General features: G+C 34.1%; 1 protein-coding gene across 1 annotated transcript in view; it reads left to right on the forward strand.

Annotated features, from left to right (window-relative positions):
- LOC107999437 (calpain-C) overlaps positions 1 to 25,544 on the forward strand; it is a 30,715-nt gene that overhangs the window by 3,622 nt on the left and 1,549 nt on the right. Inside the window, exons 2-9 of the mRNA XM_017059279.2 lie at positions 10,337 to 10,480; positions 13,058 to 13,127; positions 17,270 to 17,552; positions 24,331 to 24,514; positions 24,617 to 24,691; positions 24,768 to 24,937; positions 25,083 to 25,255; positions 25,376 to 25,470. Coding sequence (XP_016914768.1) covers positions 10,337 to 10,480; positions 13,058 to 13,127; positions 17,270 to 17,552; positions 24,331 to 24,514; positions 24,617 to 24,691; positions 24,768 to 24,937; positions 25,083 to 25,255; positions 25,376 to 25,470 — 1,194 coding nt within the window. The remainder of the gene's footprint in view (positions 1 to 10,336; positions 10,481 to 13,057; positions 13,128 to 17,269; positions 17,553 to 24,330; positions 24,515 to 24,616; positions 24,692 to 24,767; positions 24,938 to 25,082; positions 25,256 to 25,375; positions 25,471 to 25,544) is intronic.

The following is a 25,544-nucleotide window of genomic DNA, read 5'->3' on the forward strand; positions in this document are numbered from 1 at the left end:
GCCCTAACGAAAGAAGAATTCTTTCCCGGGGACGGGAGACGGGTGGAAAGTCCCCTCTCCCCTAACCCCGTAGTTGGAGCGCTTCCGATAGCTTGGCCTGGCTCCGCTCGCTTCCTAGAATTTACGACTCCCTCGACTCTTGAAGATATTCCTTCCCTCCCACGAGAGGAAACGGGATTATAAATTGGAGGGAATCTCTTGGTTCTTGCAAGATTTATTAACGTTGCAGCCACGATGCTTCGCCACGTCGCGTGCTCCTCTCTTGAATTTGAAAAGGAGGGAAAATTTAAACGAAAGGAGGAGAGAGGAAAAATTCTTACGAGAATTTTTCGCCGAGGATTTGTTAAAGATGACGAGTCGTGAATATATTCTTTCTTCCTTATTGCGATTTTTATCTTGAAATTTGAAGATGAGTTGAATTTCTTCTTCTTTTTTTTTTTTTGTTTCTTTTTCTGGAATGAATTTATGCGTGTAATAAAATGTAAAAAAAGAAGAATGGTTTCTCTAAATTATGTTATTAAACTTAGGAAATTTTGGATTGTTGTTTTTTCGATTGTTTTTCACCGGCATTGCGACACGAGAGAAAGCGTTCGTCGAGTTTGTAGACAATTGGAATGTTTTCCAATGTTAAAAAATCAATTGAATAAGTTGAATAATAAAGTTGCTGGATATATCAAACGTTGGACGAAAGTAAAACTTAGAAAGCTAGTTTCCTCGATAGATTGTTCATAAACTTGTGTGAAATTATTTTTAATTAAGAATTATTGAAAATGTCAACGATTGACAACGAAGGACAGTGAAGAAATGGAAAAAAGAATTAAAAAAGAAAAAAAAAATTAAGAATACAGAGAGATCAAGGACACGATTTTCGAGTCGAACTATCTTTAACCGCAAAGAAGCGGATTAAAAATGTTGGCGAACCACTAAATCACGATGAATCATCGTTGAATTTTCTTTAAATCACTGCCGTGGATAATGGTTAATATTGTGAAAAGTGGAATTGCGATTTACGAAATAGAGAAAGGAAAGGTTTGTGCAAAATACATTTACACATTTCGAATATTTGTGGTTCGTTGATTAATTTACTTTAGAATTGAGTTTTACCTATGGAAAGAGAATTTTTTTTAATATAAACAGTTCTACTTAATTTAACTTAAAAAAAAAAAATAATCTAAAAACTAAAATTTGTATCAATTCCATATTCGAAAAAATCTATCTGAATTATCTAATCTGAAATTTCTAACTTGTTAGTTTTATAACCCAAGAAATTTATTATGGAAGAAAAGAAATATTCGTGTTGAACTTTTCGATTCGATTTTAATCGAAAATGGAGGCAAGGAGCAACAACCTCAAGCTCGGAATCAGAAAAACATTTTAGAGCTCGCTGTCGATGAGAAGAAACTCGACTCGTTGGACGAGTCCTCGTAAATCAGATTCTCTTCAAGATGAAATTAATGTCAGTTAAAGAATACCTTCGTTCCAAATCGGCAAGTCGAATAGTAAATTAACAATCGCTCTTCGAGAAACACGAGCAAAAGTATCGTCGAATAATCTTCATTATGATATCTAGAAATTAAATTATTAAATTTGCATTGCTACACAGAACGAACTTCTCTTTCGTTCCAATGCTATGAAATATTGAAATAATTTCATTCGTAGACGAAAATTTATCTTTTCTATTCTTTTACTAGAGTTTCAAGAAATAAGAAAGAAAAAGATTTCAAAATACTTATCGATATGTTTTTATTTATCGTATTATATAATTCGTTAAGTTAAGAAATGTATGTATTTTCCTCGAAAAAATTGGGAATGGAAAACATTTACAGATGAAAGAAAAAGAAAATATTAAATTTGAAATTTATCGATAAGGATCGATATAATTCGGAGTTATTGAAGTTTATTGTGTAACTCATAAAAGAAGAAGTCAAGGTTTCAGTGTTAAAGAACATTCTTCGAAAGGTCGTTCAGGAGAGATCTCATCATAGCTACATTTATATCATAGCCGCATCTCGTTGAATCACGTCGACATTTCAATCGTTTCTTTAATCCTTTTATACTCGGTTAACAATCTCTGAAAGTTTTTCCCATTGTGGTTTCTCGACACGGGGATTAGCCGCAGGAATGATGTGTTCGTAATTATCGAGTCATTCGCAATGGTAAATCCACGATCCACGAGAAACGGTAAAAGCGGCCACATGTACATTTAACACGCATTGTGATATTAAATAATGTTCATTGAAATTAATATCGGTTAATGAGCGGATTAGAGAGGCAAAATGCTTCGATGAAGCAACGTCTATCGTAAAGAAATTATATGTAATATTTCACGTGTGTCTTTATGTCACTTGCTACTACATTAGCCGTAAAAAAATATTTATGTTTCACATTATTTTTCACCATTAGCAAAATTTCCATTTATTATAAATAATCCGTTTAATCGTTTATTAATCGAATAATTTTTAAAATAAAGATAAAATTCGTGATATATCAAATGTACAATTTAATTTTACTTCTTTTGAAGAAATTGGACTTTTTTTCTTGGACTATTCAAAAATCCCGTGAATTTAAAAAAGAAAACGCAAAAGAGCTTGCGTGTATTATTTTTCCTTACATTACAATTTATTGTAACAAAAATTACAAGAGTCCTTGTATAGATTACGAACGAGAACGAAATTATGACACACAAATTTAAAAATCAGGAAAGAATTGAAGGAAAAAAAAAAAATTGCAAAACCGTCGCAAATCGTTTCTCACCTAGTTCCACCGATCCATGAGTAATTTCTTCGCAAATCGATTAGTCACGCGTAAATAAGCGAATCGTTCATCGTTCTTCGAGTCAAGATCTACTGTCATAACGCGTCTTCTCACGTCACGCGTTACCTCTTCTATACGAAGAAGTGTCCATTTATTCCCCTCTCAGAATCAGGAAGCCTCGAACTCTAACGAAGGAGATACGCGGTAAAATCTTGAGCTGACTTTTCCAAGATAAATCGTTTGGATAGCCGTGCACCTCCACGTTCCTCCGCCAACCTTAAACTTTGCATCTACAACGATGATGATGCATAGGAGAACGAACGGTCGAAGGAACCACGAGCCAAAAGGGGGGCGAGGGGTGAAATGCGTGGAGGAGGATCGAGGCTCGTGGTGCTTCTCGATCGCCGGGATGATAGCGTTAAGGCGCTTGCACAAATTTCCGGTATTTGCCGAGGGAGTGGGAGCACGAGCCGGCTGGTTACAGGTTGTTTCATTATCGTGTGAAGCGATCTCGAAGGTAGAACGGCCCGAAGAGGATAAAGAGCGCGGCCATTTAGACCCCCAGAAAATAGGCGAACCTCCTCGTTGGAGGATGAAATTTCATCCTTCTCTTGCCGTTCCGCTTCAATATAATACGAAATTGCAAGCTATTCGCAATGAAAACTTGGGACGATCGCCGAAAATATCACGATTTTTAATTTTCACACCAATAATAAATCGTCGGTCGATGGCCGAAACTGAGGAGTCGGTGTAAACGCGGCCTAAAGGACAGCGTGTAAACTGGATTTATATCTCGAAGCCATGTTTCGATGCTAAATTACAAGATGCTTACGAGCAAATTTAATTACAGCGAGGGCAAGATTTATGGAAAGTTTAACAAAGCGATTTATATTTACTCGAATCGTTTGAAGAAAAATGTGCTTGTACGTGCATAGGATGCGTGACTAGTTTCAAAAGGGAATACCGTATTATACCGATATTATCGTGGGTTGTTAAATTATAATCAATGGCGATTGCCATTCGAAAACCATGAATACGAACCGGTGAATAAATAAGAAACAGAGTTCCTATTCCGATTGGTTCCTGATTTCGAAACCGAGTAAAAATTCCGACCAGACACCGCGGAAATCCTGGCATAGAGATATCCGGATACGATACATTACCGGTTATGCAACCCTCCTGCTGCGGAATCTGCGCGTTCAAACAGGAAGTGGTTCGCGAGAGGCGGAATCGCCTTCACTTAACGAGTTACCAGAGATATGAAACGATTATATTCCACTTCCAGGTGCATTTCGATAATGAAACGTCTCGCTCGAATTCCCTCGTTAAACGAAACGTTACCTTTTAAACGTTTTATATATAAATATACATACACACACGCACGAGAAGGTAACGAGAAATGAAGAAATTTGTGTAAATTCGATGCAGCACGATGTACAATGTACTCAAATCGGAGAAAGTACGATCAATGGGTAGAAACGAGCATGATTTTCGAAATTGGTGATCGTTTGCAGGATTGAATTATGGGGATAATAAATTTCGAAAATGATCGTAAAGATTGATGTTACGAGATCGATTATATAAATATTATACGGTGTAATAAATGTGAGCATTGTTTTATATGAAAAGATCTTGAAATTTACGAATTCATATTACTAAGTTTTCACATTAATGTCTACTGTCTATTTGTAATACGAGAAAGCAAAGAACGTTCGTCTCATTTATACAAGCATTCAAAACTTGGTCACCGGTGGTGAGCGGCAAGTATATACACTATTGTTCTTTGAATCGTTAAACAGTGACACTGGATCCCTCTGAAAGAAACATATCTGCATAGAGAACTACAAACTAGAATAAACGAAAGCGAGCGTTTTCTTTTTCCCAGATAATCTATATAGTCCCTTTATTAAAATTCTTTCAATCCAAATATCAAATTACGTTTTATTAAGTTACATCAATTCAAATCAAACGAAAGTTCTAATATAAAAATACTTATTCCTTTCATGAAAAAGATCTATTAAATTTACAATTTTACCAAAAAAAAAAAAAGAAAAATACATTTGTTCAATCACTTGATAATGATAAATAAAATAACTTCAACGTTGCTTGTAGCATTACTTGTAAAACGTAATTAATCATTTCAATCGTACAAATTTAGATAAAAGAAAAAAAAAACGAGGGAAATATTCAATCGACCGAATACTTACATGGAGGAGGAATGGAAGAGCTATAATTTATCGGAGGGGGGCAGGCAAAGGGTAAATAACAGATAGAGATCCATACATGGTCGCGTTAATCATTTCCGACACGTACCACGCGCATCCTATCGAGGAAACGCACTTGTGAATCGAAGCCCAAGATAGTTGGAGGAACATTGGAGGACGAGGATTACCTGGCAATGACTCCTAGAAGAAATTATCATATATCTCGCCGGTACGAATCAACAAACTATTAAGCATAATCTTGCTAGAGATATTATAGTGATCCGCTCGGTCTTTAAATTAAAATAATACGACAAGCGATTCCTGCATTTACGAACTAATATATATATATATCCGCGGATCTCCTTCCACCTTGCGGAGACGGTTTCGCTTCGAGGATTTCGCCTGCCTTGAAAATAATTTCTTTCTCTCTGCGGTCGTATCGAGAATTGGTAAAAATTTCCCAGCAGAGGAATTTTCGATTTCGTTCCTGGTTGATTGGTTTTTGTTTTCTGAAAGTTTATCGTTTATCTCGCGATTCATGCGAAAGATAATAAGTATTATTATAGATTATAACCGATGAATATCTGCAATATCTGTAATGGCAGGTTTTCAATTCGAATTAATATCTTGTCTGAACAAAAAAACCTCTACGATTGTAAGTATGTTGTATTTTATTCGAGATCGAAACGAAGAGATTTGATATCAATACCTGAACGATATAACGCGAATATGAATGTAGGTGAAGATGGTTGGTCCCAAAATGATAAAATAATCGTGCGTTAAGCGCGGTGAATAACAATTGGCGACAGAATTCAGTGGTTTGCGAAATGTTCGCGAGCAAGAGGGGGATGAAAAATGGAGCAGCGCATAATAGAAGGAAGGAAATTAAGGTCGTAGTGCACGAGGTTGAACAGAACTCTCCTCCTGTGGTATCCCGTTACGGCGAGCAACTTGCCACGACCGCTTTGCCATCATCGGAGAAATAATCTTCAATGGTCACACGTTTCTCTCGTTAACGACGAAGCCGCAATCGCTTTACCTATTCCACGCCATAACCGTAAGGTGATAATTGATTGCGTATGCCGATCGAAAGGAACGCAGCTGCGATAATTCATATATGTTCCGTTAATCGAGTAACTTTGCCAAGGATGAGTTCCTCGCGCCCGATTTTTGACGGACCATAACCACGAATGAGGTCGACCCGCGATATTTGGGAATAAAAGAGAAATTTCTGATACGCTTTCATCTTCAGCCTTTGCGCAATTCCGTGCCGTTTCCAGATTTTTCAGAGCGTTCAGTTATACCAGTTTTAAAAGGACTCGTTGAAAGGACTATGAACGAGCATGTGGAATAGAAAAAAAGAAGAAAAAAAAACGATCGACGGAATAGAAAGTGCACGATTAGTCATCGAGGACGTAAATACTGAATCACGTTCACGCCAAGTGTTTTCTGTGGTTTTATACATGTAAAATATGCATGTGAATATATTCGTGGATACGCTTTGGAGGCGTTTAAAGATTAAAATAGATATACAAAAAAAATGTCGTTTAGAAATTAAACGAATTACACCAAACGAAGGAAAACTTACTCTGAATCTTTGTAATACCAACAAATTTCTATTCCCTAATTATCGCAATCTAATATAATTTTCTGATAATCCATCATAGATATAATTACCTATATCGTGATATTATTTCTAAATTTCCTTCGGTTGATCCAACATCTGCTCTCTACGAAAAACGTTATCATTCCGAGCCACGCCTTTCCTTTCAGAAAGAACGTTTCCAATCGATTCGTTTCCGACATCAGCATCGTTTCAAACCAGAGACGTGCCGAGATTAGAATTACCGCCTGTAATTTGCGTCCCAAGTTGGCTCGTGTTGCCTTCCATCGGGACTAAAAACTGAAATTCCGGAAGGCCGGGAGCAGGAATCTATGGAGACCGCGCGACTCCGGATCGAAGAATGGTCGGGAGAGGCAAAACCATAAAGGTGATCTCTTGTCGCAAGTTTGCAAGCGGCGGTTGGCGCGCTTCAAGGCCGCGGGAGAACCAAGCGTGAAACTAGTCCGACCGGTACGAGAGAGCATGGTAGCTATTATACGGGTAACGTGTATAGTGGATCGGAGAGAAGTGTTCGGTTTAGCGGAAGGCGAAGTCGAATAACCCGGCACGTACAATGTAAAATCTCTCTCCCCGTGGTACGTGCCAGGGGCATCTATCTCTGACGGAATACCATGCCGCTGGTGCGCCTTCATGCTTCCCTTCGTCGGATGATTGCAACGCGGCGCGATGCTGGCCGTGCAAAAAGAAAAGAAAGGAAAAAAAGGAAAAGAAGAGAAAAGAAAGAGGAAAAAATACCGAGCAACCGGTAATTCTGTAAATAAAATGTGGTTTCCTGCGAAGTGAACTCCGATGACCGCTTCTTGCCACTGTTTTTTGTTCTTAAATTATGTTATTTTTCAAATGGAAACTTAACTCTTGAAATATGCGGATTCTAAATGAGATTGCAGATGATCAAATATTTTGAATCGTATATAATCATTTATCGGTGAATCATAAATTATTTGAATTATTTATTTATTTAACCGACTGCAAACCCGAATAAATAAAAAATACAGGTGTTGGATTGCGAAAATTTACGTTTCGAATTGATGTTAATTCAAGCCGAGTTCCGGAATGTTAATTATTCACGTTTGGTCGATTCTTTGTTGAACAAGAATCGGTCAAGGCCACTAATCCGACGACGAATAATGTTGCGAGTAATCAGTTTCTTTTATTATCTTGTTACACGGTTCAACGTTACACGATTGTTGAATATATTCTTAAAATCGTTTTAAATTGGAGAAGGTAGTACGAAATAAAACAGAATGAAAAACAGAAATATAGATTTTTGCGTAGAAACATTGGAATCTACAAGCGCTTAAGCTGCTCTTCACTATTAGCCTAACAAAACAATTACCTTTAAACCGGTTCGCGGAATTAAAATTTATCAATGACAGTCTGAATCGTTCTTCTGGTATAACGAATGTGTTGTAACCTGCAACACGATTGAACAAAGATCTATTTATTAAATTGATTTAATAATGAATAATTGAATAACCTCGATTGTCATTATTACAATTATACAATTTCTAAGAAATCGATATAATTATGAGAACTTCAAAACTTTTGTGAGCATATAGTTTAGAATTAGTATTAATTTCAGTGCATTATATGATCATGTTGCTATGCGATATGTTGATATATCATCCAATAATTTATTCAATTCTCTTAATAAAAATATTATTGCATATTTAAAATATGCAATATCTAATTCTCGATCGATTGTTAAATATATATAATGAAAAACGCATATTTAAGTGCCATACAATCATTATAGAAAATAAGTACGAAGCCTGAAATACGAAGCAAGAATGACTATGTTCTTTTTCTACTTTTCGTTATCATATTTTAATTATCATAGTATTTTAACTTTGTACTATGAAATTGTCTCTGATAATGTTATCAAAAATAGCATTTTTACATATATTTTCAAAAATTAAAATGAAAATTAAAATGAATAAATTACCATATCAATATTCTATTCTAGATCCATATAATTATCTCAAGAATGGAAAGCGTAAAATAATAGCATAAAATAATCACTGAAACGATCATATTCTTATTCTATTGCAAACAAATTCAAGAGACAAATACCATATCTTGTTAAATAACAATAGAAAAGGGCGCACCTTGATCCAATATGCCAAGCTAATCGGTATAGCAGAAAACCGTTCAAATGGTTCAATGTGGAAGAGTCTCAGAAGCATTCTAATTAGCCGTTACGCGGTAGGGACTCGTTACGATCTTAATTGGTGCACTGGATTGTTCCGAGGACAGGTTTAGCTGGCTGGTTGAAACAATGATCGGAACGTGGCGGGCCAACCGATATAATTATGCGTTTCGCAATCGTGACGCTTTCACGAGTGTATGCACGCATGCGCACACGCATGCGCATTCTCTCGCGTTATCGCCTACACGAGGTGAAAATGTATTATCAATCGTATGGTTGTGAAATATAATTGCGGTGACACTACTCGTTCAACCACGACAAACATCCTCTTTTTGAACGTGCAAATTACAATATTAGCTAGTTCGTGGGTATCTTCCGTGACGAAGATGATCTTCAGTAATAACAGATGAATGATTCTGCCGAGGGGAAATCGACGATTCGTTAGGATTCGAAAGCGTTTAGTCTTGCACGGGCCAGACGAGAGATCGTGTTTTAACGCAGATCTGCAGATCTAGGCGAAAGAAATCATATTCGAAAGAAAGAAAAGTAATTTTCATACTTATCTTGGCTTTCATAATATATCATCTTGTAAAAAATTGATTGATGGGTATTGATAGATATATTTTATACTATATATTATACTTTATATGTAGATATACATTACTTGATCGACAATATAGCAGAATAATGAGATAAATTTCGATTTCATTTACCGTGAATTAGTATTATTTCATTAAACTTATAATCATATTTGAATGTTTGAATTTTTATATTTTAATTTCATCTTTAATAATTAGAAAAATTGTTAATATTCGAAGGAAAGCTTTAGTACATATAAACGAGAAGTTATATATATTTAAAATAATTTTTTCAAATTAAGAAAATTTTTAACGACGAAAAACATGATGGAGTCGTAAATAATCCAAAGGATATAAAACGAAATGTGTCTATTTATTAGCTATTAACACAGATTGTAACATAATTTAAACCTATTATGATTATAAACCATGAGTCGTCATTTTTTTTCACGCTCAATAATTATCTAAAAATATTTTCATTTGTCCATAGGAATGAATTTATTTGCGGTTATAAAGGGAAACATCGTATTCGAAGTAACGTCTTCCAGCCACGAGAGAAAGTGTTGACCTCGATACAATGGGTTTTCGATGAAGTCTTGAAACGCGTTATCACATCCTATCGAGGTCGTAATAATCGTTTTTAATGCGCTTGATGTTCACGGTGTTATCTTACGTAACATAAAAACGTTGATCATGTCGGCGATAGAATATTAATATATATTTAATACTAGCAGCAACGTTACGAAGGAATTCTATCATGATAATCACGAAATAATTAAAATAATAATTTAAGTATGAAGAGCTGTACTGTTAGTTCTCATCTTTCATACATAACTTGTTGCAAATATTAATTAAGAATGCAATATACTGATCCAGTTGTGTTAATAGTCTCATTGTAGTAATATCAACGAGAAATTCTCGAAAGGGACAGTTACATGGCAATGTGAATCAAAGAATAGAAAGTAAATATTAATGGACTTGTAAAAATTGTAGTAATTAACTAACGGCTGGAATTTTATTGTTATAGGACGTAATGAGCGAGTACGAACGAATCAAGCGTTCGTGCTTGAAACGAGGTGAATTATGGGAAGATCCAGAATTTCCAGCAACGCAAACCTCGGTCTTCTATCATCAAACACCTCCGTTTCAATTTCAATGGAAGAGACCAAAGGTAATTTCTCGACATAATTACGTTTATATGAATCATATTATCATTATTAATCGTATTATAAGAGTAATATTTATGTGAAAGGCATAATTTTTAATTTATGTACGACTAGTCAACATAATCTCTACCTAGTTCACATAACCTCTCGGTTCGTAGAATTCAAACGAAGCAATTCTGGATTCTGGTATCTGACATAGAGAACTTGAAACTCCTTGAAACCGTGGGATTTTATATGAGGAATTCTGTTAGAATTTTAAAACTTTCTTAGGTCGACATATTAAAAAAATAAAATTTAAAAAAATCACAGCCAATAATCATGAAACTGTGAAATCGAAGTTTCATGTAAAAAAATTCTATATGAATTTGAAATAATTTCATTCTTTCCTGATATCAAGCTTTCTTAAAACGTTTAGATTTTAGAAAATTCTGCTTTTTATGATTCACTAGGTTTCTCTATTGAGATTTCTTGTACTTAATACATATATGATTTTAATCCAAGGATAGGTATTTATTTTTTAACATTCCATGATAATCTTTGTCTCTCTTGAGATTTCAGAATTTAACATTAAATATTTGCACAATTCCATAGTCTCTTGTTTCAAAACTTTATAAGTCGAGATTTTCCAGCTACATCTTACAATCTTAAAGCCTGTACTAAATTTCACACAAGAGAGTACAGAGTGCTTCTATATATATATCTAATGACTCTGATATTCCTTGTTATGTATCTTGTAATGATTCATTAATTCCAAAAAATTTGTAACTGTTCATTTGATCAATATATCATTATTGATGCGATCTATATTCATTTACCACCGAGTAAAGAGATCAGTGGCATTGATTCGCTTCAGTTCCAACAGAACGGAAGAACGGGGAATCTGAAATCTAGGAACCGTAACGACGACAGTATGCAACCTTGACACATAGTGCGTGTCTTTGTCATCTTCGTGCTTATGATCATGCATAGTACAACATTTTTACTGTACATGATATATTAACGGTTTTTTTTAAATTATCGTTATAACAATTATTCTATTAATATATATAAAACGTAATTTTAAATATAAATGTTCAATTTTTATTCAAATACAATTTTCACGAAGATTCATCAAAAAGGATTTGTTCATCACCTTCTGGAGTCCCTAAATATCCAAATAAGATCATTGATGTTGTCAGAGGGATTTTTCTAAAATTTTCTAAAATTTATCAGGTACGATTAACAATTTTTATTATATACTTTTATTAAATATTAAAACGATTCAAATAGTTAAACCGAAACAAAAATTTTGGAGGGAAAAGTTTTGCTGCGAAATAATTAATCTAAGTTACCTCGCTTATCTTAAAAATAAATGCGAGGATACGAGGATAATTTTCAAGGGATCAACGATCCGATAGATTAATTACGCAGTTTGCACGACGACGAACCGAGAAACGAGAATAAGCGTAAGGTTGCCTACGCGTAACTGGAGCCTATTTAGCCTTTGAAACGAAACATTATGGTTCTCCTTGTTGCGTATAATGATCGTAATAAAAGCTACTGACATCGGCTGGTTTCTACAACAGTGTCGACAATTGCGTTCACGCAATAGGTATTACGTGAGACGCACATTTACGTGTCACACTTTACTGCGACCGGAAAGGATCGAAGGTGAGCGTGACGAGAGTAGTGAAGAAGAACGACAGGTTAAATATTCTGTATTGAAAAGAAAAATCGTCGATGAAATATAAATCAAAATAAAATTCTATGACGTAATTATATTTACGTAACATCTTAATTTGTTTTTTGAAAGTTTGTTGAGTAATTTTTAAAAAAAAGGAAATCGAAAACTGTTAGAAAATAAATTTTTTAAATTTAAAATTATGTTTCTCATTTGATAAAATTTATTATTGAAACATTTTTCCATTAAATCATCGAATGAGAATATTATCTATAAGCTGGTAGAAAAATTTGATTTGTAGTAGAAAAGTATGAATGGAAAACGGTTTTGTATAATAAGAATCGGAAGTGGAAAAAATTGGATGAACATGGCAATGAAAATATAAACGGCATTTATGGTATTTTCTAGGATTGTAATTATCCATAATTAACGACTATCTGTCATGTAGTGTTAGGCATTCCAAATCTTACGTCACGTAATTATAAGAAATTTCTTCCGAAACCGGAAACAAGATGGAAACAATTTCTGATGCAAAAGGAATGATAAAAAACGACACCTGTACAAAAGTACGTTCTGAAGGTTTCGACCAAGCATAGAACTCATTGCGAATCGCATTCCAAGTCTGTCTGGGAATATTTATCCGTTGTGGAACATAAAACGTTATATAATCAGCCTTTGTTCCATAGTTGAGGATGTAAACTTCTGACAAATTAATACTGTAATGCAAAATAAATTTCTTAATTGCTTTAGACTTTTCTTACGATTTAAAATTGCATAAAACTTCTAGTAATTTTAAATATTAATACGAATAAGAAAATTAGTATTTATGTTTTAAACATAATGAAACATAAAAGATTTACATCTGAAACTAATAAATAATTTATGTTTTTACGAATAATTTTTCTTTTCTTTTGTTTTTTAGGAATTATGCAATCGTCCAATATTCGTCAGCGATACACCAGCCCAGTTCGATGTAATTCCTGGAAAAATGGGTAAGTGTAATAAAATTTTTATTTTTCAATTCATATTATTATTATCATATATTTTCTATGTGCCTCTTAGTTCGTTAAAATAAATAAGATAAAATAAATAGAAGAAGTAAAGAAATAATCAGAAAGCTATTTAAATATTTAATAATTCCATTTTATTCTGATCCAGTGCGCAAAATATACGCTCGTAATGATGTGAATCATTTCACCTTGGTGGAAATTAAAATGGATTTCTTGATGGAAATTAAAATAGAGTTTATTATATTTTATTTAAACGCTTATCTTATATAAATTATTACAAATAAGTAAGTTATAAATATTCAATTCAAAATATTTTATGTCGATTAAATTTATATTTTATTTTATTCTTTTATTTTATTCTTAATATTGAATTTCGATTTTACCAGAAGAAAGTGACGAAGAATCACGCTCTATGTTTCACGTATTCGTGATGACATCTTCCAGGCACTTTCACATCTTTCACATTAACTTCAACGATTATAATATTTCCTCTTAACACGATGTTATTATCATCGTGAAAACACGAATCAATACACGCTCAAGTCAAGTCTTTCTATGAACGACCTCGAAATCGTACAAACCCTGAAAGTGACTCCGGTAACCTTTGAGAAACGTGGGAGATATTCTTGCGGATACTGTGGTACAAAACTGTTAGAACCAAATGACTTTCTTTCAGCCACGACATATACGACCATGTACCGATATAATCGATATTCCCGGCAATTTAATTAACGAATAACCGAACTGCGGTATTGTATGATAATCGTATCCCGGCTATCTCGTGTACTTTTATTTTTATATCGCCTTAAAGGAATGTGGAAGCCAGTGAATATTATTTTATTTTTATCGATACTCAAAGTCATTGTAAATTTGAAGTACCATAATACCATATTTCAATCATATTATTTCTCTTATTAAAAATTGAAATTAATATTTTCGTGCTAAGAATCATATAAATTTTTAATCAAAATCAAAAATCAATTCTATTGAATATCAAACAAGATTTGTAACTTTATTCAATACAGAATAACAATTAAAAATATGGAATATCTTTGGATGTAGAGATCGAAATTGAGAATATGTATATGCTTGAAAATATCTATTTTCTATTTTCAAAAAATGATGGTAATGATTAGTAATGATCGATTTGCAAGAGAAAATTTCGACATAAAGATATAAATAATTTTACCATATTCCGAACGTACTCTTGACAATTTGCAATTTGTAATTTTATCTACCTCTTACACGTGTGTTAAACGGTAAGTTTCTCAGCAAGCGTGTTTCTATCTGACCTGTCGCATCGCTGTCGACGAGTTACGAGTTACGCCAAGTATAGAACGTGGAACGCATCGCGGTCTTAATCTCCGTCTCGTGAGGAGACTCGTGCAATTCACGAGCATCGTGGACGGAAGTCGAGCGATCCGGGAATTCGTGCAAACGCGTGTTCTCTCCAAGGCGACGCAACACCGTGTCCCGTTAGTGTGCATAAGCATGTAACAGCATGCGCGACCGAATGGGATTACCATGACACGTGATCATTTCTTTTCGACCTACATTAAGACGATTTAAATTGCTCGCGTTACGAAATAAGGTGATTGGAATATACTGACTGGAAATGTTGGACGTTATTTTTTTAAAATAAATATTGTCTCCTCGGATAGATTTTTTTTTCTCGACTACACATTTTATTCGTTTATTACGTAACGTTTAATGATGTACAGGTTATCTCCGAAATAATGATTCAAGTTAGTTAAAATGCGAATGGCAGATTCTGTATGAGAAAAAAAAATATATTTTCATATACAAGCGATTAATTTTCGATTAGATACGAATAAATTTTTAATAGGAGGTAATTTTACATGTGAAAATAAACAAAGGATGAAAATGTGAGAGTCGAAAATTATTTTAATTCTTTGCAATCCGTATTCAATATGAATTTTTCCAAAAAATATGAAGGATAAAAAAAGATTGTAATTCATTCTTATAATTTCTATATTTTGTAGTACGAAGAATAAGAGATAATTTATAATAACGATAAATAAAACCAAAATTTAAAAGTTCAAAATCATTATATATAATTCTACGATCTCAATTATAAGAGTCATACAATTACAAGCTTGCACGATAAATCGCAGACATCCATTCTTTCTCGTTTATTTGAATAATCAAGCCACTTTTTTTCCGCTCTATAAGCGCTGACATACATGTTTACGATCAAATGAGAACAATGCAGGATGACGATGGTAACAATTATTTGAATGTTTAATATATCAAGCAATCCTGTCTCGCGCGCGTGAAAGCCGTTAAAATAAGAATTACACGTATCTTAATTAATAATTATTTTCCTACGATTCGACGAAAGCCAAGCCACCACGCTCACGTGATTCGAATCCCCCTGAAATCGTCTGTCACATTGCACAATGTGTTTGCAACTCTTGACCAATGTCAGTACCACTGACTGATCAGAGTACCACTTGATGGGCACAAAACGCGCTTTCACGGGTATTATTCCTCTGGAATGGAGTTGTCCAAGCTCGACGAAACGATCGGTTTGCTCGCGTAGAAATATTTGTCTACTCGCTGAAAACTGAGCACCGGTTAGCTCATCTGCTATCGTTTGCGGTTGAAAATCGGGACTCCAGTGAAAGTGGATCGATGCGTTTGAATTACGAATTAATCAGATCATGGTAAATGATCAATCACCACGTTTATGATAATTTTCTTGACGTCTCTTGATCATCATCTTTCAGAGAAACGATCATCGTGAATGAATTGCGATATTCTTCTTCCCAGTGTGTCGTAACGACTTTATTTTTTTCTTCGTTCGAAAAGAAAGTCAAAGGTAGTTTCTTCGACGATAAGTTATTTATAGAGAATCGTAAAAATCTTGTTAATGGATGATGTTTTTAATAACATCAGAAATATCGAACATGTCAGATCGACGAATTTTTATTTTTCTAATTTTACCAATTACAAATTTTTTGAGAAAACCAAAATGTGTATGTATGTACCGGTTTTTTAAACCGGTCGAAAAGATCAATTTTACATAGAGGGAAAAATTGAACGTGGAAGGAAAAATTTATTTATCGAATTTATTGATTTTTAATCGAGCCAATTACATTTGATTCAGATTCGTTTTCTGATTTTATCTTATGGATGGAAAATATTTATAATTTGATTTATTCGTTTTGAATAAAAACGAACGTGAGAGATCATGAATAAGTCCGCGAGAAAGAGGCGTTAAAGTTATTCGATAAATTATGGAACAGCTCTAATAAACTATGTAAACAGGCGAAACAGATTTGCAATGTTCGGTCGACGCGTGTCGTAACTTCGTGAGAACATTTTCTTCGATCGAACACCATAACGACGACGATTCATTACTCGGTCAACTTTCGTTTTCGAAATGTGTAAATCACCGATTATGCGTTAAACATTCCTTTTCAAATTTTAATAATGAGACAAAAAGGAAATGAGATACATAATTTTTTTCGAATTTATATAAATATTAACATCCTCTTACTTTCAATCATTATTCAGCATTTTCTGACAGCTTCTGTTTATAATAGAATGAATAATTGCAACGAACAATGAAGTTGTATTCCTCGTAACTCTACGCCAGATTAATTAACGATAACAGTACGCATAACGCGGAACGTACTTAACAGAAAGTTAATTTGAATCGCAATGTGGTTCACTTTATATCTATATATCGATCTCACGTGCGATGAATGAAGAACGGATATAAACGAGAACGTTCAGTTATAATTTGCCTAATTCGCGAAACACGTTTCCCCGTCTTCCATTGTTTACTACAAACTGTTTTAAGTCTTCTTCTCTAAAAAGAAATCAATATGCTTTAAAATATACATCACAAGAGTTCATTCATATTCAGTAAAAGTTAATTCAATAATAAAAGAATAAGCTTGTTAGTCGATCTCTATACTCTTACATCATTTTTACTTGCGTAATACTGTTGATCTGTTTGAATAAAACTGTTTATTTTCAATAACAAGGGAAACGAGACATAATCGTTTGATAAACTCGGAATAAACCTTTCAAATTATTCACGCGTATATTTTTATCATTGGAATTAATATCCTGTGATTTATTCTTAAATTCAGGTGACAAATGGCTGGTCTCCTGTCTGGGAGTTCTTCACCTGAGCAAAGGACTGTTCTACAGGGTGGTGCCAGCTGACCAAGGATTTGGGAACAGCGGAGAGCCGCCTGGGTCACCGACGGCCGAGTACGCCGGGGTATTCAGGTTCCGTTTATGGTGGTGCGGCGCATGGGTCGAAGTTCTCGTCGACGACAGGCTGCCGGCGATTCACGGACGGCTAGCTTTCGTGCAAAGTCGTCACAGTGATCAATTCTGGCCGGCTCTTCTGGAGAAAGCGTACGCCAAGTGAGTAGGAAGTGGTTGAGAGCGCTCGGTTATTTGTCCATCAAGTGATCGGCAGCGCATGAGATTCTTTCTCGCGCTTGCCTCTTGTCTTTACCTTCCAATATGGCTTAGAGAAGAGGGAAGTGAGTCGACTCGAGATGTCAACGTGAGATTGAAAGAATTTTTCTTCTTCGAATAATGTAATGTAATTACGTAAAAATGCTTTTTATCGCGTAATTTTATCGTGCGACTATTATTCTATCGCACATTGTACCTTTTCTTTCGCTATTCTTTCTTTCTTTCTTTCTTTCTCTTTTCTTTTCATCTTCTGATAAGATTTAAAGAAACGTAAAGTCGAAAGTTTTTTTTTTTTTTTATTTGAATAAATATTCCCTGTCGCATAAGTTATAAATTCCATTTTCCTCGAATGATTGAACTTTTTTATTTTTTCATATTTATTTCATTCGAATACTCATCGCGTAAAAATGTCGATTATAATATGATGGACTTGAATGATAATGTCACGAGTAGAAAACGGGTTTTGAAAAAAACGCGTGTGACTCTACGATGTTATAACATCTCCCATCTTGATGTTATAACATCGAAACGGCCAATTGATCAGTTTCAATCGAACGCGATTTCGCGTGGGCGTATAAGGTGGTGGTGTATCTGGGTTCATCGATCGATCTCGGTAAGGTCGATTCTCGTGCTAACGCACCATGTGAACGTCCACCTGATGAACACCCACGCCACCCACCCGAACTTACAAGATTGGCCGTGGTAGCACGAAAGTTATTTGCGTATTTGCATATCCACCCACGGTCCTCCATTCTCGAAGAAAATTCGAAACTCGTCCGATGATTCTGATTTTCGATGCTTTCCATAAACAATCTACGAAGAGATCCTTATTCGAAAGAAACAACTTGCACATTTTTTATTATAAACTCCGCAAAATTATTCACGTAAATTTTTATCTAATTATAAATTTCTCTTATATAACAAATCTTATATATCAACTTCTAAAAAGTTATTGCATAAATTCTTCCTTAAATCTGCAAAAATGTGCAAAAATTTCTAATAATTCAAAGGAAAAATTAAACGTGGCTTCCGGCGAGAGAAAAAAAGAAACGAAAGAGAAGCAACGAGGATCATTAATAGATACATAAAACTTATGAACCGCAACGTCGCAGCAATTTCAAAGACCTAATGAAAACACACAGTTCGTCATGACGTTTAGAAGATACGATCTGTAACGAAGAGGCGTGTAATCAAGCGATTCGCGGATACTATAAACGAAGCGGACGTCATATCGTAGAGACACAGAATTTATTCCCGATGTCTCGCAAGATCTACGGAGCGGATCTCCGCCGCGAGTACAGCGCGAGATCTCTTCTGCGAGGTGGAAGAAGCGTTTACGCGGACGAACGAACGATGACCGGTTTTGCCGAAGGTCCTTGCTCCTCCTCTTAATCTTTCCGCTGATGACCGTTTCTCCTTCCTTCTTCTCTCCTTCACCTCGTTATCCGCTTCTTACTCGCCTCCCTTCTTCGGCTTCTCCTCGTTTCTTGCCGTCAGGGATGTAAACCCTGGGCGTTGCACTTGAAACGACTGCAACGTGACGGCCTCGGAGAGGAAGACGACCTCGTGAGTGGCAACGAAAGAAGAGCAGAGGGATCGTCGATAAGAATCGCCGAGTTTCATACCTCGCTTTTCTTTTCTTCCTTTTTTTTTGTTCTTTCTTTCTTCTTTCTTTCTTCTTTTTTCTTGTTTACCGTGATCCATAGCCGTGACAAATTTCTCATCGACGATAACGCGATATTTACACGCTCGTAGCGTACGTGTGCGTGTATCGTTGCTTTATCGAAGCTGAAGAACGCTTTGATATTGCGCCATTAAATAGATAATAAAAAGGATTTTCTTTTTTTTCGTTTTTTATAGGTATTTTATGCTATTTTTTAATAAAAGAAATTTCAATCTGTAAATCGTTTTTAACAAGATTTAAACATTTTTTTTTCCCCGGATTTTATATTTTATGTCGAAATATTATTGCAGATCATTTGAAGATGAACAGATGCAAGATTTGTACTTATGCTTTCCGTAGATATTTTTTTTTAAACTATTAAAAAAAGTATTTTTTATATATATCATCATTAAATGACGAATAATTAATTGTCGATAAATGTTTAAGTGTCCTGTTTAAAAATATTTAGAAAATATTATTGTTTATAATATATTAATCTTTTTTAAAACGGAATGCTTCTGCTTGTTTCTTATATACAGAAACTGGAGATTTGAACGCCTGGATAACGCGAACGCAGCATGAGTTAAAGAGTCCTACTTTTCATTTAACTTTTATTTGAATTACACAATTACAAAAAAAAAAAAATATTCGTAAATATATCGTGCTGAAACTAAGAAAATTTCAAACAAAATGCTTATTCTTAATTACGCGTTCAAATATTGGCCAACCAAATACGATTCTTCTGAAATATGATTTCTATTAACACTATGAATTAAAATTTTATCTGATATAGTCATTTTCATTACGACGTAAATACGATCGAGTCAAATTTTTAATCTTTTCTATTATTTATTTACTTATTTTTTACTCGCGAAATTTCGAAATTTTCTATTTTGCATTGCACATAAATTTAAGAGGAATACTTGCAGCGAGTACATCTATTTAACGGTCGAGAACACAGCTCGTTATAATTTCATCATCAAACGCGTTCATCTTGCGTCACAATGGCGAATATGTGTGCACGCGTAACGAGAAATTGTCGTGGTTGTGCCGCGTTCTATAAGGAGAAAGCAGAACAAAGAGACCAAACCTTATAACTTGCATCACAAAATGGCACGAAAGTGAAATAATATCGATTGATACATTCTTACACTTGTAATAAATCTTATATCATCATAATACTTCAAGTATTACCGAATTAAAAGCGATTAATATCATTAGATCTAAATTTATCTAATTAGCATTATTTAAATCAGTAATTTAAAAATGACACGATTCTTGAATTGAAAAAAGATCGAAAGTCGCGAGGACAACATTGAATGAAAAGTTAAACAAATCTATATATATATATACGTTTTTATTAATTTTTAAAGACACGCGATTTTTCAAGCGATGAAATTACTTTTCGATTTGTTAATTCGATTCGCTCGATTAGATCCATCGAGAAAAATATATATTATGATGCGGCTACGATTGCACTGGTCAACAACTTCGGCAAAGGAATCGAGGTCGGGATTCATTAATAATTGATAATGCGTTGTTACCTCTTGATGGCTTCCGTTCGACGTTGAATGTACGATGCAGTCGATTAATGTTAAATCGTTTGAAATCAACTGGTATCCATAAACGATTGTGATGAAACGATATTTCGCGTTTGTATATTGTAATGTACTTTTATACTGGACAACTCGTGGTGGATTTTACGTTTTATGAGCAAATATCGAGAATCTTCAGCGATATTATCATTAATTTTCATTGGCAAACTATATTATAATCTTAAAATACAATTACAATAGTTAAGCTAATTGCTGTTACTAAATGTGATCATTATTTTGAAATTGCCAAAAAATATTCTTCAAATATAAAGTAAATATAAAATTCTTATAATAAAATATTTCTCATATTTGCAATTAAAATATTTCTCATATTAAAATCTTTCACTTTAAATTGATTTCCTTTAAGTATATCTTTAAAAAAACTAATCATTTGATTTTTAAAAAGTTATACATTTTCACATTAAAATTAAGAATTTTACAAAAGTTTCAATTAATTAATCTGATTACTAAATGGTTTAAATCGACGATACGAAACGCAATGTGTCATTGAGTTATTAATCATCCCATTTATTTTCACTATTTATCTAATTACAGCAATAAAATGATCTCAAAATTTATATTACATACGAACCGTGTCTAACGAAGCTTTTTTCTTTGCACAACATTAAAAATTTACAATTTTATAAAATTGATATTATCTAGCTAACAGTGAATTGAAATCGAATGCGTCTAGCGCAAGAAAATTCCTGTTTTCGATATGATAAAACCGATTGGATTTTGTGACACTATCAAATTAGTATTCCATGCGTTTCAATTCAATGCAAACGCACAAGAGGACACGTTCTCCAACCGAGAGAATCTCTCGTCGATGGCACACTTCTTTTCACGGGGAAAGAATCGTTCATTGGCCGACCTTTCATCTTTCACGATAACCCTGTCGCGCGGATCGAATCGATTCGGAACGTACGGTGAATCCAAACTTAATAATCTGGCATTATAAATAATATTAAAATCAGTTAGAAAGCTCATACGTTCACATGCCATCGCGTGCATAGCTAGCGAAAGAATTATGCTGGACGCGATTTCCATTAGAAACCATTGCGCATGCGCCTGATACACCTCAAGTGAAGAATCGCTAAATAACGCATTATGCGTACACCGGTTAGTCCTACGATAATATCACCAATTATTTTGTAACTGTAACTATTTCGTGCAGTAATTAACGTGTTTTACGATCGATAAATGATGTGATTTGATTCCTTATCTGTAAGTAATAACATATAATTCTTCATTACATTAAAAATAAAGTATAAGTAAATGATATAATAGAAGGAATATAAAATTGAATCTATTGTTACATAACCTCTCTTTTTTTTTTCGTATATGTGATATATCTATCTGTCACATATAGAATAATATAAAAGTTGAACTTTGAATGAATTTAGATTTTACAATAGTAAAAACAATTTTTATTACGTATAAAAAAATATAATAATCGAAAAAATTTGTTTTTCGTAGATAAAGTCAAGAACGATGATTCTTAAGATCGATATAGGAGAACAAAATTTTCAGCAGCGGAATCATCCGTTTTGGCTCATCAGCAATAAGAATTTAGAATTCGGCATAGCTTAAGAATACGTTGGTACGGCCGGGCTATATTCGGCGCTGTATATTTGTGCACGCACATGCCAACCATGGATATACTAAGCAAGTATATCCGCGGATACTTTCACTCGACGAGTAGTCGGTTCGTTGGTTGCCAGCAATGGATCGGAGGTCAGTGCACCGGTGACCACAGTCCAAGCTTGTATCTGCGGACACGAAACTGCTGCAGCAGCGTTTCGTGTTAATGGAGACTCGAAAACGAGCTTTATTAATAAGTTCATCTATTTATCTGATTTCTTAATATTGAAATTTTATATAATACTACAAATTTGTCGTTCTGTCCTGGAATTACGAATTTAGTTCTCTCATGGGTAGTTCACTAATTAAGAACACATATTTCAGAATATCCTTTATTTCGATAAAAATATATTATTTATAAATTGAATATATATAGATATATAAAGATTATCAATCCTATTTATTTTTTAAATTATGAAACCGTTTTATGTAGATAATATTATTATACACATGCCGTTACGTTATTTATTAATTTCAAAATTTTTGTTTAATCTTGTCTTATAAATAATACAAAATATATATTAACATTGGCAATCGTATAAAAGAAAAAAATAAATAAAAGAATTGCAAATAACATTTCACATCCGCGTCATTACCCCGTTAGATGATCACAGGACGGAAATACGTCAATGGTAAGACTCGTATTACCGTTGACTCACAAACTGACAACGGCAGTTACATAGTTAACAGAGTGTTTAGTTGAAGATAATTTCATTTCTCCATAATCTGAGATTATCTATTATTTATTATCTTTGAATTCTATTCAACATCCCAAATTACATATCAAATTACTTACATCAAATCAATAGCGAACAATTTAGCTAATAATCATTAACGTCATTCATTTCCGCAATATGTGATTCGATCGGTGAAAATAATCAAATCTCGACCATTACCCTGTTAACTCGTTTCACTATTATTCCAACTGTAGACCAACACTGGCCATTTCCGAGCTGCTGTATTTCCGCCAATAGAACACACCGAATTCGAAGCTCATAAAAGGCTCACAATTGGTATATATACGGATCTATCTGTTGATAGGCGTTGCGCTTGCCTTCCCTGAGAAAATACCCATGTGACTGTTTGAGCGACGCGTGTGAATGGTTACGGTTTAGAGATTAACCTATGCGTGTATACTAGGTGTATGCATACCACTTGCATGTGGCACGGGAAACTCCCTATCTAGCCTAAAGCCTATGTGAAGGCGTTGGTGTTTATTAGGACGAGCCAGTTGACGAAGAGAGCGAGAGAAAGAAACCCCGTTATCTAGAGAACGTTAATTCTCGCAGAAACGGCACAGATAACATCGCCACTTCACATATCTCTTATTTCTCTTATCGATTGAAACGAGATCTCTTTCCTATCTCGAACGGATGATTTCCGAAATGAAAAATACGGCAACGCGAGATTGCCAACTTAATCAACTCGGTAGATTTAATTTCACGGAACAAAGATATTCCGGTAGCGTGGCAAGCGAGATTAACGAGCCGTCGCATCGCATCGACTCAACTTTCTTCGCGTAATCGATGGGGGGAACTCGCGATCGCATAGTAATTGTGGTGTTTCATCGTCAATAGGAAGAGGTCATAGGTCGAAAAATTCTATATATTCGCTTTCCCTGAGTCCATCTTGCGTTTAAAAAAGACCGTACGTGTGATAGACGAGTTTTCTCCGGAGTTTAACTGGCGTGACTAGAAATACCAGATAGCTCATTGAAATTGAATAGATAAAATTTTCCTTGTATCATTTTATCCGTTGTATGAAGATAATTATTCACTGAGAAAGTTATCTCGAAATTGATTTTCGGATTGCATTTCAGATTGCATGGATCTTACGAAGCCCTTAAATATGGAACGTTATTAGATGGTTTATCTGATCTTACCGGAGGAATCACAGAAAGTATCGCAATACGTCAAGATCCTACTGCGTGCGGACGTGTTCTTGCGAAGCTTCTTGACATGACGTCCCTTATCACGTGTACAGTAAATAACAATCAACAACAAGTAAGCTTTCTTAATATTTATTCTAAATTATAGATTGTAGATATTTATTTCAAATATCTCTAATATTTTAAAACTAAATTATTTATTCTTATGTGATTTTAGATTCGTGCTAGTACGGAGAAACTTGCAAATGGTATTCAAATGGGGATCAATTATCGATTATATGCTATTGAAAGGGTAAATAATATTCGTTTGATGATTTTATTTCTTTTTAGCTCGTATCTGAAATTAGTTAATTACATAATAAATTTAGGTGGAAACATTCAATGGTGAAGCAGTTCAATTAGTAAAATTAAGAAATCCTCTTGGACCTGGCAGGGAATATGTTGGCGCTTGGGCGAGAGGTGGTCTCGAATGGGATGAAATACCACCAATGGAAAGAGATCGTTTAGCGGTCAGGAACATGGCCGAGGGGGAATTCTGGTGAATTAATTTTAATATTATAATTTCTTAATTAGTGTGATAATATTTTTGATAAGAAAGAATTTTAATAATATTATTATTTTATTTAATTAATAAATATAAATATATTATTGAAATGATAATGACAATCGTAATCCAATCGTAGGATATCATATTCAGATTTTGTGAAGACATTCACTCATTTAGAAGTTGTACATCTTGATGCTGAAACATCGAGAGATGAACCATCGTTGCATAGCAAACATACTTGGCAAATGAAACTCTATCAAGGTAGCTGGAGGAGAGGTGTAACTGCGGGAGGATGTCGAAACAATGAAGGTTCATATGCAGTTTATCAATGATAAACATTTTACAATAAAATTTAAAAATGCATCGCATAAATTATTGAAATTATAATAAAATATTCTATGATTTTTTTTTAATGTATCTATGTTACAGAAACTTTTCATATTAATCCACAATTACATCTAATTCTAAGTGAAATGGAAGAAGTAATTGTTTCTTTATATCAACACTCTATTATGGAGATAAAAGTAAGATGTATTTTTTATGGTATATATTGTACATTTTAGAGAAATTATATTAATTATAATGTTTATAATATTTT

Source organism: Apis cerana, linkage group LG7 (assembly GCF_029169275.1).
Source record: "Apis cerana isolate GH-2021 linkage group LG7, AcerK_1.0, whole genome shotgun sequence".
Classification (NCBI taxonomy): domain Eukaryota; kingdom Metazoa; phylum Arthropoda; class Insecta; order Hymenoptera; family Apidae; genus Apis; species Apis cerana.